The sequence below is a fragment of the Pezoporus flaviventris genome, unplaced genomic scaffold (genome assembly GCF_033815535.1).
Source record: "Pezoporus flaviventris isolate CSIRO_AGI_PZ_B2104156 unplaced genomic scaffold, CSIRO_AGI_Pfla_v1 ptg000023l, whole genome shotgun sequence".
In the NCBI taxonomy this organism is placed as follows: domain Eukaryota; kingdom Metazoa; phylum Chordata; class Aves; order Psittaciformes; family Psittacidae; genus Pezoporus; species Pezoporus flaviventris.
Window position 1 is genome coordinate 6,780,801 of NW_026892571.1, and position 14,473 is coordinate 6,795,273.

General features: G+C 49.0%; 2 protein-coding genes across 4 annotated transcripts in view; both read left to right on the top strand.

The window, feature by feature from the left end:
* The window catches only part of NDUFA2 (NADH:ubiquinone oxidoreductase subunit A2), a 346,452-nt gene that overhangs the window by 310,293 nt on the left and 21,686 nt on the right, over positions 1 to 14,473 (top strand). The gene's annotated exons all lie outside the window — the stretch shown is intronic.
* The window catches only part of PSD2 (pleckstrin and Sec7 domain containing 2), a 71,123-nt gene that overhangs the window by 51,677 nt on the left and 4,973 nt on the right, over positions 1 to 14,473 (top strand). For 2 of the 3 annotated variants that reach the window (XM_061456497.1, XM_061456498.1), the window contains exons 9-13: positions 2,407 to 2,497; positions 3,188 to 3,231; positions 6,295 to 6,485; positions 7,614 to 7,684; positions 13,785 to 13,942. In XM_061456497.1, coding sequence (XP_061312481.1) covers positions 2,407 to 2,497; positions 3,188 to 3,231; positions 6,295 to 6,485; positions 7,614 to 7,684; positions 13,785 to 13,942 — 555 coding nt within the window. The remainder of the gene's footprint in view (positions 1 to 2,406; positions 2,498 to 3,187; positions 3,232 to 6,294; positions 6,486 to 7,613; positions 7,685 to 13,784; positions 13,943 to 14,473) is intronic. The other variant, XM_061456499.1, reaches the window with a different exon arrangement.

Consider the following 14,473-nt stretch of genomic DNA (forward strand, 5'->3'; position numbering starts at 1 on the left):
ATTTGCGTGGCAGGCTGCAGCCCGTTTCTCAGAGCAGAAAGCTGAAGTATTAAGATATTGTTGACTTGAAGTTGCACTTCATCTGAGCCACCCCAGCATCCTGTTATCAGTCCTACTGCCAGCCAGCCTGAATCCTGCCCCTGACTCTGCAGTGTTTGACAACCTTGTCCAACAAGCTGATTCACAGTATTAGCATCCTTGCTGGAGCTTTCTCATCACCTCTTCTGGTTGTCAGACAAAGGGTGTGTTTTCATCCTTCTCAACTGCTCACCAATTAGCCACTTCTTCACAGTGTGGCTGCTGTCTCAGTTTGAGCTCAGAGATCTTCTTGGGCAAGAGAAGGAGACAGATCACAGGATAAAAAAGAAGCCATCCCTTAGGATTAATATATACCCTGGATGCAACGTGTGAGAAATGCAAGAAAGGGCCTCAAGGCTGGTTAACTTGTGCCACTCTTATCTCTGTATCCAGTCATTATTAAAATGTGTTGGCCTCTGCATTTGTTGCTGGCTCACTGCAGAAGGATCTCTGCAGGCAGAAAGACCTGTGCTGTGCACTCTGCTCTCCTGCCTCCTGGTAGGGGTAGAAGTAGTCATCTTTTCTCTGTGCAAAGTGATGTGGCGCCTTAAGGTCCCAGGCAATGTACCTACCTGACCTCCAAACTCCTGCCCTCATGGATGCTCATTAGTGCATTTTGTACCTTCTCTCACCCTCCTTCCTTCCTCCATGTGCATTGTGCTGCTGGCTTGCTTTCTGTTATTTACTGGCCATCACATACACAAATCTGTCTTCCTTCTGCTGAAAACACAGCATGTCTGCAGGTTTCCCTGCAGGTTTCCCTGCAGCTCTCTGAGCTGGCAGTAGTCTCTAGCTATGGGGTGCAGTTACGGGCATCAGCCATGGGGCTCCCCTGTGAGAAAACAGAGGCAGCTGAGTCTTGATTTTTGCTGCACCATGTGCCCAGGCACTGCAGGTTTGTAGCAGTGCATTATTCCTCTTTTCCCTTCTCTCTCAAGGGTGCCAGCTCATCTGGAGCTGGCACTGACAGGAGGCATAATTATGAGACAGAGGTGCTCAGATGCAGCGCTGCCTCCCTATGTAGCCAGAGTGTGTCTGCACACACAGATTGGTGGGAGAAGGGGGGGCACACTTATTGTGGGCTAATCCCGAGGCCTCACTCTTTGCTGATGCTTTCTCTTGGGGAGAAGCCTCCAGGTGAGCTGTTGTGCGTGTTTGTGGGCAGGGGCTTCTGGTGTCAGTCTCTTTCGAGAGGTTATTTTCTTGCACAGAGGACCCATCTTCGCATGTCCTAAAGGATCTGCTGCAGCTTCATCCCCTTCCAGTGACTCAGTGAGGTCCTTCTTCCTCACTGAATCCCTGAGCAGGGTCCTGGCTCTGTTGTTCTTGGCCATCCTCCGAGGTCCTCCTGGATGGGCATCCTGGTGCAAAGCCCACTCAGTGTCAGGATCCTCTTAGGACTGCTGGTGGCAGCTTGTGCTCTCTCCTCACTAACTCCAATGTTCGCCCTATGCGCTGTCACCACAGGGTCTATCCTTGGGGACCTCAGGGCGTGAAGACTGCAATATGACAAGGATACACCTATGTTTCCTTTGTGGTGTCAGACTCCCCTACAGTTCCCACTGGCTCCTCCACACCTCTGCTAAAGTCCTTTGCAGAGGTATGAGTTCAGGAGGAGGCTTGGAAAAAGGCTGCCTCCAGCCCTTGGCCCTTGCAGGCTGACAAAGTGACTCCCCTGGCTATGCTCAGGGGGTTGGGAAGACAGACTGGGGTGCCAGATGACCTGGCAGCATTAGCACCAAATAGCCATGGCATTAGTTAGTGATGGGTGGGTTCCAGGTTGTGAGTTTCCAGTGTATGTGTATTGCCCTCACATGCCACAGCACTCAACTTCACACAGTACCACTAGCTGGATCATCTCTTTTCGTAATGACTATCAGTAGTTTCTGTCAAGGACAAGTCATTGCCCAATGCTGGCTGTCTTCCGATGCTCACACTGCAGGCTCACGCAATTCCTCATGTGGCAGGCTTGGACACCCATCAGGCGTTGCAGTTTCAAGGCAGTCTGAGTGGTTGGTTTGGGTTTTGGGACACAGACTGTGTCAGAACTAACCTAGAGGCCAAGGTGAGATCACTTAGAAAGTCTGGAGCAAGAGCTGGACAGGTTATTTTCATCTTTTTCATCTTCATTAAAAAAGAGGTCATTTGAAATGTCTGGTGCTGGCATTAGCAAATAAAGCCAGTAGAAAATCAGAGTAGTAGACCTTTCAGCATTGAGCTTTTGGGGCAAACCCAAACATGACCGCTACATACATAACTGCTCTTTAACACACTCTGGTTAAAGTCACACCTCTGCAGAAGTTTAATGAGCTGCTTCTTTGCCTTACAGAATATTGGCAAGAAGATGTCGTGTCAACAGTTCATAGCAAACCTGGATGGGCTGAATGATGGGAAAGACTTTGCAAAGGATTTGCTGAAGGTAACGTGATACAAATAGACAGTGGGATGCTGTCATTGTTACTGTAGTGCCACCTAAGTCCTGCTGGGACGCTGAGACACTGAGCCCTTGAATCAGCATTTTCCAGTGCACAGTTGTTTCATTAAAAGAATGTAACCCACGTGGATAGCTTTGCCAAGCAGTGAGCCATCAGACTTCTGTTCCCTGCTGGTCTTTTATCCAGATTTGTGGCATATCTGCCCTTAGAACATGCCAGGGTCCCTTTTCCCCATGGTAGCTCTGTGATGCACCAGACCATGCACAGAACAAGGTACCCCCCCCTCAAATATGACCATGTGGCACTGATACTTAACTAAGACATCAGAGGTGTCTGCTCATACCCCAGAGTCTTCTACCATACTTGTGTAGGCCAGGATTGACTCATGACTAGATGCAGCACCCAGAACTAGTCCAAAATATCATATACAAGCCTCTAAGCTGGGCTGGCTGTCAGACCCCTCTGCTGCTGATGTGTGCAGCCCAGTACCTAGCATGGCACACAGACAAAAAGGGGTCTAGCAGGACAGCAGTTGTGCTGCTCACTGGTGAATACTTCTCCAGGACAGTTCAACAAGGAAGGTATCTCTCCAAGAGCACAAACAGGGTGTGGAGGAGATGGTCTCCACAAGCCAGGCATGTTTTCTATGAGCTAACACCATGTTTTTGTTTCAGACACTATATAACTCCATCAAGAACGAGAAGCTGGAGTGGGCCATGTAAGTATATGTTAAGCATTTGAGAGAGTGTCTTTCAAAGTAGCTGACAGGTTTTTAGTCATGGTTTTAGCCCCAGAAGCTCCCAGAACATTTCCAAGCCTATAAACACTGATGTCCTTCCTGTAGGTAAGCTGAGTTTATTTATGGCTTAGACACAAAGCAGATGGGGAGGCTGGTGGCAGTCTGTGGACACAGGGTTCACAGGCACGATCTAAAAGAAGGGAATGTCCTCTTTGTTTACTATTACACCTATGGTCCCCCTTCAGGTGCTTTAGAGGTCTTTGTACAAGGAGCTTGAGATCTGGTGTTCTTTTGGTCACTGAGACTTTCCATCTCTTCCACATACTTTCTTTTGGAAACGGTATCAGCGAAATCACTCAGGCAGGAAGAGACCTTGTGAGATCTCCAGTCCAGCTTCCTCCACAAAATATGGTCAACGTTGAATTAAGACCAGGATACTAAGGGCTTTGTTCAGTTTGATCCTGAAAACGCCCAAGGATAGAGGATCTCAACCGAACTCTCTCCACCTTGTTGATGCCCTTTCCTGTACTGGAGGCCCAATACTGTTTGCTGTGTCAAGATGCGATGAGTGCATGGTAGAGAAGGATCACTTCTCTTGGCCTCCTCACAGTGCCGCTGTTACACAGCCGACTGACTGCTCCTGTTCATCCCGCTGCACACCCGGAGCCTGAGGGCCGTTTCTGCTGAGCTGCTGCGCAGTCAGCCAGCCCCATCCGATCCTTCTGCAGGACCCCTCCACCCCTGCGCTGTACTGGCGTGCTGCATGTAGTGGTGCTCTTGTCCCTCTGGGTGGTGGCTCCATACCTCTCACTTTATATTGTCCGCACACTCAATGAGATGCACTGTCTGCTCCTCCACATCATCATTTGTTACCCTTAAACAAGTTTGGGAACAGCATGATGGCCTCTATGAGAGGTTCACACAGCATCTTCCTCAGCCCTGCTTCCCCTGCTCTGCTACACATCCCCTGCTAGAGCAAGGGGCAGGACCCTCAGCAAGGAGTGCACTGTGCTCCCAGCCCAGATGCCTCCCCACCACTGCCATGGGGAAGCCCATGATAGACCTGGGGGTTCAAGCTAACACTGTGGACATCTTCCCTCTCCTCTCCTGCTTAGCCACAGACCACTCTGTCTACAGAGGGTCATGGGACTGAGCAGGACCTTGTAGGCCATTAGCTCCATCACCTGCTCTTTTCATTGTTCTGCCCAGAAAAGTGGTCTGATCCTATCTCCCTCCCCAGCTACCTGAGTCAAGCTTTGCAGAGCAGGAGCCTCCACTGCCAGCCATGTCCTGATGGCAGCAGTGATCCCTGTGGGGTGGTGTCTCCTCTGGAAGGGACAAAGCCAGCAGTGTCCCCGGAGGGGCAGTGGTTTCTTAGCAGGTGACATAGCACCAATTTCAGTTCAGAAATGTCATCTTGCATGGCGTCTGTGCGAGAGGCAAGCAGCGGTGCCAGCTCTGCAGCAGCAGCAGGGTCGGCTGGTGGACGCGGTCACGAGAGGGAGCTCTGCAGCTCCGCAGAAGGTGCCGGTGGGATGGTTTATGTAAGGGGAGTTCAGCAGAAGTGCATCTGCTCGCTGGATGCGGGCAGTGGTTACACAATGCCTGCCAGCACACGCTGCATGGCTGGGCACATCCAAGGGGTGTCAGCACCGCGGGATCCCCCTGCAGTGCTGCAGCTCCACTCAGCAGCATCTGCCCCACTCCTGCCCTCCTCTACCCACCCTGCTTGTATCCTTCCCCCCATCATTCACCCCACACCGGCCCGGGACCTGCCTTGCTGCAGGGTGTCCTGCTTGGTTGCAGATGGACAGGATGCAACAGGAGAGACAACTCTGCTCCTCTGCTGTGGGACAGATGCTCCTGGACGTGGGTATCTGGTTTTCTTTCAGAGATGTGGCACTGAGTTGTAACCTTACACGGGTTTCCCTCTGTCTTCTGTCCTTGTCATCCCAGAGAATGAAATGCCCTTGCTCGCAAAATCCAGTCAGACAGGCAGGTATATGGCCGTCATCCCAGCAGAAAGCCTGAGCTCAGAGGGGTCCCTCTGGTGCAGCTCAGAGAGCTGAGCCCCACTAAATCCCTACCAAGGCAGAGTGCCTAGGTTCTGCCTAAGCACCAGGGCTCCTGTGGGTGCTGAGGGCTGAGAAATCATCCTTCTCTTCATCCCAGATAGTGGATTCATCCCCTCAGCTGAGGTTTGGTCCAAATCTAATCTGCAAGCCAAGTTTGCAGATACCATTCAGACACTGACATGTATCACACAGAGCAGAAATTCCCTGCTTGCTCTCCCTCAGTGTCCCAGTGACACTGGAAAACATCACTTTCCATACAGATTCTAGTTTCTAAGCACCAGAGTAGGTTTTACTTCATACAGGCATGGTGGAGTCACTGGACACTTTCCTAAGCTGCTCAGCCCATGCTATCCAGGATCCAGGACCAGGATACCCATGAGGAGAAGCAGGTTTTATGGAAATGACTAGTATTTCTTGCTCTCTCCTGGCTCACACTGAGGACACAAATGGGGAGCTGATGTATAACCCATCCCCGGGTTTGTGGGTTTCTGATCAAGTGGTCCATCTCCCTGATGTCTGCAGGGCTTTTGTTCCTCAGAGATGCAGAGGATACCCCTCAAGCTCCTTCAGTATCTAGGAGGCCCTAGGGGCTGCCTCTCAGAGGCTGAGAAACCCCAGTGAGAGCTGATCTTCAGCAAAAGACCTCTCATTTTATGAGACTGTCCCTTGGGACGCTTGCAGTCCTCAGCAATGGTGTGTCTGCAGTCTCCTGGTGTTCAGACAAGCACTCACTCCCTCACCTGCTTTAAGTAGCCTCACTGGGACAGGTACCTGCCACCCACCCTCCTCCCAACTATGTCCTGATCACCACCATTGGCACACTGAGTGCTACAGTCCCTCTATCTCTACCTTATTTCCCTGACCGGACTTGTAATAAAGGAGTCTCTTTAAAACCCAAGAGATGGGATACACTGTGACCCGACCGGCATGTCCTCCACTCAATGTGTTCTCTGACTTTGTTTCCAAGCGATGAGGACGAGTTGCGGAAGTCGCTCTCGGAGCTGGTGGATGACAAATTCGGAGCCAGCGCCAAGAAAGTGACAAGGATTGTTGACAGCAGCAACCCCTTCCTGGACATCCCCCAAGCGCTGAATGCCATCACCTACAAGCATGGTGTCCTCACTCGGAAAACCCATGCAGACATGGATGGGAAGAGAAGTACGTGTTAATGGGGTGGGAGGAGATGTGCCCCAGGGAGTAGCAGAGCCTTGCCCTAGCCTCTTCCCTGGCTCTCCTGCATCAACTCACCACTTCCTGGGGAACACATAAGAGATCCCCAGATCCATGAGTGCCAGGGCACAGGGACAGGAGGGTCTCCTGAGGCATTTCTAGACATGTTTTCGGGGGGCCTCAGTCTTCCAAAGAACCTAACTGTGCCTGTCCCACAGAGGTAGACCTAGTCTTCCACCCTGTTCATGGGCATAACCCTGAATCCCACACTCTAAGCTGGTTCCACAGCAGTTGCCCATCTCAACCCCAACCTTGGTGTTGGTCTGGTTTTGAAGCTTTGTTTCTGTCCATATCCTGCCATGTGCCGGGAACAGCTGCTGTGTGCTGCCTGGGCAGCGGGATGCATCACAGCTCTGCTGACAGCATATGGAATGACAGGAAAGGTAAAGGAAAATATATTTGGGAACTGAGCAGGGATTAATAAAACCCTTAATACCCCCTTTTGCTGATGATATGATTGGCCCAGTCACCGCAGTCTTGAGTAGAGATTACCACCAAAGACCTCCCTTGCTTCCACCACTTTCTTAATAGCCTGTGCATGGAGGATCAGCTGTCTTGTGGTGGTGTAAATGGCTCCCCTCCCCTCCTGTCTCTTTCCAGCTTCCAGCAAGCTTTCTGTCCGCAGGTCCATCAAGACAGCTGGTGGTAATGCTCCTTAGACAGTGGAGCAAAAGCTGCCTTGTCCAGGCTGTATCTGCCTAACTTACCTGAAACAGAAGAGCTTAAGGAATGTCTCTGCTCCTCAAGCACTTAGTCCAAGGAACACGAACCTGGGTTTGGAGGAGCAGAGGCTTCCTGCACATGTCCGCTGTGCTCATCTCAGTTTTTAACCTGCTTGTGTTCCTGCTGGAAGGCTGCATATCCCAGCCCATGTCTCTCAACCATGTGTCCCTGGAGACAAGCAACTCATAATCAATAGCTTGGAGGTATATAACATCTGGCCATCAGTGTATGCCAGTGGTAGGTCAGGAGAAGGGTTTGTTTTGTCAGAAATGTGGAGGTCAAACAGCACTGGCAGAAGCAGACATGTATAATTCAATGTTCTTCCTGTTCTAGCTCCCAGAGGAAGAAGAGGCTGGAAGAAATTTTATGCTGTGCTTAAAGGGACCGTCCTTTATTTACAAAAGGTAACTGTGGTGGACTATCCCGTTTGATGTTTCATGCTGTCTCCAAAGCAGTCATACTGTCCTAAAAAGGAGACCCACAGATGCAAGTAGAGGTGAATCCATGTTCTAATGCATGCATGGGCATCTGCAGAGCTCCTCCAGAGGCCAGTATACTGAACTGGAGGGTGCTGTCATCTTGATGGTGGTATTCATGCTGAAGGCACTATTCACAGCCTCAGAAGAGGGCAATACAGGAATAAGTGTGAAAGAGGGAACACTGAAGCAAGATTTCTGCAGAAATGTCCCAGCATGTAGGAGTTGTTTTGGAGGATGAATGAACAGATGGCATAGGGAGTTGGTGAAATAAGGTGAGACACGCAATAGGAAGCTGAAGAGGCAAAGCATCAGACCACTCTTATCCTGCCTATTGTTTTGTTTGCTGGCACAGATCTGATTATGAACAGCTTCACTGAGTCTGGTATAGACCATGCTGAAAGTTTATCTTCTCCATCAGGACCTTGCTGAACTGGGTCCCTCCATGGGTTGCCAAGTGACACTTTCTCCCTCTCTTCATCTCTGTTCATTCTGTAGCAGCCTTTAGTCAAGTATGCAGTGTATGCAAGTATAAATCTCAGGTCCTCACCGGAGGCAAAGTCACTATGGATGAGCTTCCTTGCGTGCTATAGCATTCCTATCTCTGCCTTTCAAGACACTTGGATGCTAGGAGGATTTTCATGGATAGTCTTTTCTGTGGGAAAATCCAAGAAGACTGGATAGGGGCTCACTTGAATGTCAGTGTGAGCCAGCCAGGGATGCCAAATGTCTGTTCATCATGCATGGCATAACCCACTGAACTAAGACTGAACTACCTTAGTAGGTAGCTCATGCTATGCAGTAACCCGTTGAACTCACCTTGCTGGAACAGCACTCCCTGTGGGTAGGTGTTCCTAGGCATTGCAGCATTATCTCCAGAGCAATGAGAGTAAACAAACATTGGATTATATAAGGAAGGCAGAAAGATCCTCAGGGCAGCATGGAGTTATGACTCAGAGCTCGTAGCACACCCCAGTGGTTCTCATGTTTTGCCAGATCCTATGGCACATGTCACAAAGCCAACAGACGTCTGGCAGCAGGCCGTTGTAATTTACAGTATGGGTTACTCTTAGCCAAGTGGTGTTTTTACAGCCTTGCCACTGTCTCCTGCAGCTGGGGGAAGCTGCAGCATACAGGAGAGCCCAGATTTTCTCCATCTCTCAAAGCACGGTGTTCAAGTCAGGAGCACTCTTCTTACATCTCAGTCTCTTGTCTTGTTACAAGCCTCTACATGGAGTCCACCAAAGAGGTCCTCATTCTGACCATGAGGATTTACCATCGACATTAATTTTATGACAATTTTTCGGGGGTGGGGGGAGGGAACGGAGGGAATGCAATTTCATCAAAATCACAGGAACCATTTAGAACTAAAAGAATTTTTCACCAAGACCCATGTCTCTTGGGATGAGTCTGTTCAGGGAGTATATTCAAAATGAAATACACTTTCAGGACCGGATTTTCTTCCCACGCTGTTTACTTCAGTTTACTGAAGGTTTTCCTGACTGCTTGGAGAGCAGTAGAAAGAGCCATGAAGCCAACACTGAGTGTCATTGTTGCTGATGGGGCAGAGGGTTTGGGTTTTCTTTGCTGTGCAAGGCTAGGAGCATGACCATCCAAACTGTTGTATTAACACAGTTCCTTCTGTTAGTACTGGGTTTAAAATTAAAAAGAGAGTGAGGATGAGACTGACATGTCAGTTAGAAGACCAGTGTTATTTACATGACCTTCGGGTTCAGAGATTGAGGGCTTTCTTGATTGAGGGCAAGGACTCAAGAAGCAGAACACATGAGATATGGCTGGATTATGAAACTGTCTGACAAATAACAGCCATGACTGATATGTAATCAATCAGCAGGAGAGACCAGAATTGTCAAGGGTGCCCCAAGGAAGTACAATTTGGAGCAACAACAAAAATTAACCTGATGAATGTTTCGACAAAGGATTTGGGCAAAGAGGGGTTTCTTAGTCTTGAGATGCTGTCAGACTATATGTCCCCCTTCAAAGGATTCCTTGGGCTGGGCTGTAGACAGTGTCTATCAGGCTTGCAGAGACAGGGAAGAAGCATGAGACCATGAAGACAAAGTCCTTGCTCTGCCACTTCCAAGCATTCCCAGCACCACAAGAGGATGTTAAACGTCCACTTGCCCTGTGGATTCTTAGTGCAATTTCGTGCCTATGGGGTGGTTTGCAAAACAAGAATTGCACAATATGGGAAGGAAAAGTGCCAGCCTCCCAAGCTCTCAGTGGAAGATGCCTGCAAATAAACATGAGTAGAACATGGCTTTATCACAAATCACTGTGAAAAGCTTTTCTGATGTGAAGAGATAGAAGAAAGTACCTGGTTCCAGACCCACCTGATGCCATGGAGCACAGGTTCAGGCTATTCCAGTTTTTTGCTCTGACCAAACTAAGGATCTAGGCTTTAATAGAAACTTCCCAAAACTTTAATAGGAAGCTCTCCTCAGTTTGGTTTTGCAGAGCAAGTTGAGTAGAAATAAGAGAGAGATGGAAGAAGGGCCTGGGGTGATGTATAGAAGGAAGGAATGGGCAGATGGAAAGAGAGGTGGACATAAAATAGGCAGAAGAATGGGTGGGTGGACAGGTATAAGTTTGTTTGAAGCAATTCGGGCAGCAGCCATAACCTGCTGATGGGGTGATGTCACATGTCACTGACTCGCCAGTGTTAATTGCTGGATTAGTGTGTTCTAGCATAGTCTGTTGAAGCAATTGTTTGATCCCCTAAAGGGATGCAGCACAATCTGGGGGAAGAAATGCAGGGAGCAGGGCGCACCTCTCCTGTGCTCTAATCTGCACTGGGCACTGACTCACTCCATGGCCTTTGGCAACTTACTTCACCTGTGTGAAATGGAGATAATAACCCTTAATCATCACACATAGAGGGGTATTGAGAGGCATGATGGAGAGCTATAAAGCATGAAGTGCTTTTATATGGAAGTACTGGAAAGGGTGCAGGTCTTCCAGCCCCACACCGTGAAGGAGTTCCCCCTGCAGCCCCAAGCCACAGATGCTGTCCCGTGCAGGCAGGCCCTTGACATGGTAGTGCTACTTGGAGAGCCAATTTCATGCCCAGACTGAAAAGGGCACAGTGGTTGGTTTTCCTCATTACATGGTTTGTTTAAGGTGAGATGTGAGCTGAGGAAAAGGAAAAGGAGGAAAACTCACTCATCAGCCAGAGCATGAGAAATCTCTGTAATTCCATGTGCATATTCCAGTGACTGCCCAGGGCTAGTGTTGAGTAGTGCTGACTACAGAGGAGAGGGCAGCAGGACCAACACACTGGGCTCTCTTGCCCCATTCAGGTTCTCTATGGAGTCAGGCACAAAAGATAGGCACATTTTCTTGACAAAACAAGTTTTAAGCTGGGGAATTCATATTAGTTATGGATCTCCCACTGCTCACTCGCAGGAGTGGGCAACAGGGGAGAGCTGGCATGAGAAAAGTGAATTGAAGACACCATGGATGACTGCCATGGCACAGACTAATCCCAGGCAAGGGGGTAGTCATGCATGTTTAAGCAGAGCCTTTGTGAAGGCAGGAGAGGCACATAAATGCAGTCTGTCTACACCATCAACATTAAAAGCTGAAAGAGAATGAGATTAATTTAGAGGGATTCCGAAACAAAGCTTCCACATCTGGGCTCAATTCCTGCATAAGATATCACCAAAACAGACCCTGAAAAATTGTTGCACCTATGGGGAAATAAACATGTCACCATTCAAGGGCTGGGGGCTAAGGGTAACTGGAATGGTGTAGCACAGCATACCTTGCCCATTTCCTAGTGGGAAGTATCTGTGTGAACAGTGCAGGACATGTAAGAGAGAAATTCAACATCCCTGTGATACCAAATTAACTTCTTTGCCAGGAATTCTGTGGCAGGATAATAGCACCGAGAAAAAGGTGAGAGTGAGGTTAGCGGTACTATAGCATGGGCAAGACATTGCCTGAAGTTACTCCAAATGTGATACTGCCTGTGTTTTAGTATGAATTGGTTTATTTGAGAGTTAATCCCTTCACTGAAAGCGTCTGAGTTACTGTTATGGTTTTGGACATGTCTCTTCCTCAGCAGCAGTTTGTGCATGCACTTAAACTGACATCAAAGCCCATAAAGGGAGTGAGCAAAACATAGAGAAGCTGCTGGAGGCTTCGGAGAAGAGCTGACATGCTTTGCTGGAGGGCATGGGATTATTCCCCAGGGAAGGGCTACATGGTGGAGCCTACACTATGGTGTCAGTGCTGAGCGCTGTGGTGGGCTCCAGCTGTGTGTGTGAGGCATTGTGCAGCACTGGAGCTGTGTGTGGAGGGTACCTGTTTAAGAGCACAGAGAGGTCTCCCAGCAGCAACAGCCATACACAGAATCACAACTATTACAGCACAGGCATTAAGTGCCTAAGTGAGTCTCCAGCATCATGTCCTCCTGCAAACACAGCCTGTTTCCACCAGCAGGGAGGCAGAAAAACCTGCTTGATTCAGCCTTATGCTGGTTTACTGGGCCAAGTGTTAGGAAAAAAGATTTGGCTTTTCCTTACATCTACATTGCTGTCTCTGAGCCTGAAATCAGTAGAGGCAATACATGATGATACCATTCGAGGTGAAGATCTGCATTAGTCAAACCAGTTGGCAGTGGTGGTAGTTTCTCCTTGTCACATGCCATTAAGCCTAGCAATTTGCACTTGTATTTTTGGAAAGCTTGTCTTGAAATGAGAAATGATGGGTATCACAGCCAGATTTATTCGGATCCAAAGAGCTTCAGCCTTGGAAAAACATCCAGAAGTGGAAATCTCTTTACAATACATGAGGCCTGAGCAGCAACTATTTCTCTCTCGAAGTGAGGTAACATATTAGGTCATCATAGGGCAAAGCATTTGTTGTTCATTGTTAAAAAGTTAATAGCCCTTTCCTCTGGCTCCTGAAATCCCCGCTGTAGAAAGGTAATCTATACTGCCATGCAGTGCAGTCCTTCTGGATGTCACCCTGAACGCAGGGTGCCTATAGCAGCCACCCCTTCCTCTGCAGGAAATCTAGGGCTTTTCTTTGGGGTTCACCCTTAAGAAGGCAGTTGTATGAGCCAGGAGCCCGTACCAGACATCTCTGGGCTCTAGGTCCCATGACATTTCTTTGCACATGGGCAAGTATCACGTGCCAGTGAACGCAGTATGGCAACCACACCAATCATCTGGGATGATTGCTTCTAAAAAGGAAGGAAGGAAAGGCTTTGGAAACTTATTTCTCATCAGAAGCAAGGATCTGGGTGAGCCATATCCTTGGGCTAGGGAGTGCTGGTTTCTGGTGCTCTGAAGAGCAGCAGAGGAGACCTTTCTGACCAGCGCTGGCAACCAGGAAACTAGCACAACTTTTCCCTGGATTTGTACCAGCAGGACACAGGAAAAAAAACATCTTTTCACAGATCTGCAGAACAGACCAAGGCCTAGCTTGAAAGCTAAGAAGGGCTGGGACATGTAGACCATCGCCATCGGACAGAGCCATCCCTGTGCTGACAGCCAAGGACAGCCAAGGGAGGCAAAACACAAGAGCAAATTAGTCTTGTAGGTTTGCAGTGTAATCAGCAGGGCAAGCCAGGCTCATCCCCCGACCTGCACGGAGGTGCACTGGCTTCAGACCTGCCTGAGATCATGCAGAACCCAAAGCCAGATGCTCTACCACACAGCCGCAGCATCAGGGCAGGTCACTGATACGGGCTCTGCACTGCGGGAAGCTCTGCAGAAACCCTCCCGCAAAGCCTCAGGCATGTGCCATGTTAGAGAGAACTATTGATAATTACATTTAAAAGTTTCATCTCCTTCTTCACATCTTCCCAGTGAACTTAATGACAGACGAATTTGCCAGATGTTAGTTATTATCATTATCAGCTCCTCGCAGTTATGGTACAAAGCAGCGCTTTTCCTGCTCTTGGCACTCTGTGATTATAACACACAGAGAAAGGCAGGTTCATTAAAGTAGCCCACAAATGGTAGCGGTGTCATTATCCAATTAACGTTCCTCTCTGCAGGATGAATACAAACCTGACAAAGACCTCTCTGAAGTAGATCTGAAAAACGCCATCCGTGTGCACCACGCCTTAGCCACCAAAGCCTCTGACTACAGCAAGAAGTCCAACGTGCTCAAGCTGAAGACAGCTGACTGGAGAGTCTTCCTCTTCCAGGCCCCGTAAGTACCAGCTCTTCCCACAGAACCTCGAGGGGCAGCCTGATCTCCAGCCACCACCAGACTCCCTCCGACCTGGCCAGATCAACACACGTATTAGGGGACAAACCTGTGGGGAGGAAGGTGCTGAGCAGGAGAGATGAAGGTGAGGTCTGTAGGGTTGTGCAAAGGACTTGGTCATAGTTTCTACCTGTTGCTCTTGACAGCTTGTCAGTCCTGGAGGTCCTTTCTTATGTGTCACCAAGCTGTGCTGAGCAGGATGGGCTGGGATATAAAGGGCCGAGTAAAGGACTCCCCTTACCTAACTTCTATTGTCAGTCTGTGGAAGGGAGAAAATCTATATGGTGCACTGAACTAAGGAGCTGGTGGTTCCCTTTGTCAGCTTTTGATGGGGAAGCTGTCTAAAGCTTATTAAAGGAGTCTCCCCAGCCAGGCTCTATCTTTTTCTTCTTTAGTCCACTGCAGAGGAAAGTTGCTCTGCTAGTGAGTGTCAAGTGTGATTGAGTCATCATCTGCCTGATGGGTTTTTTTTTG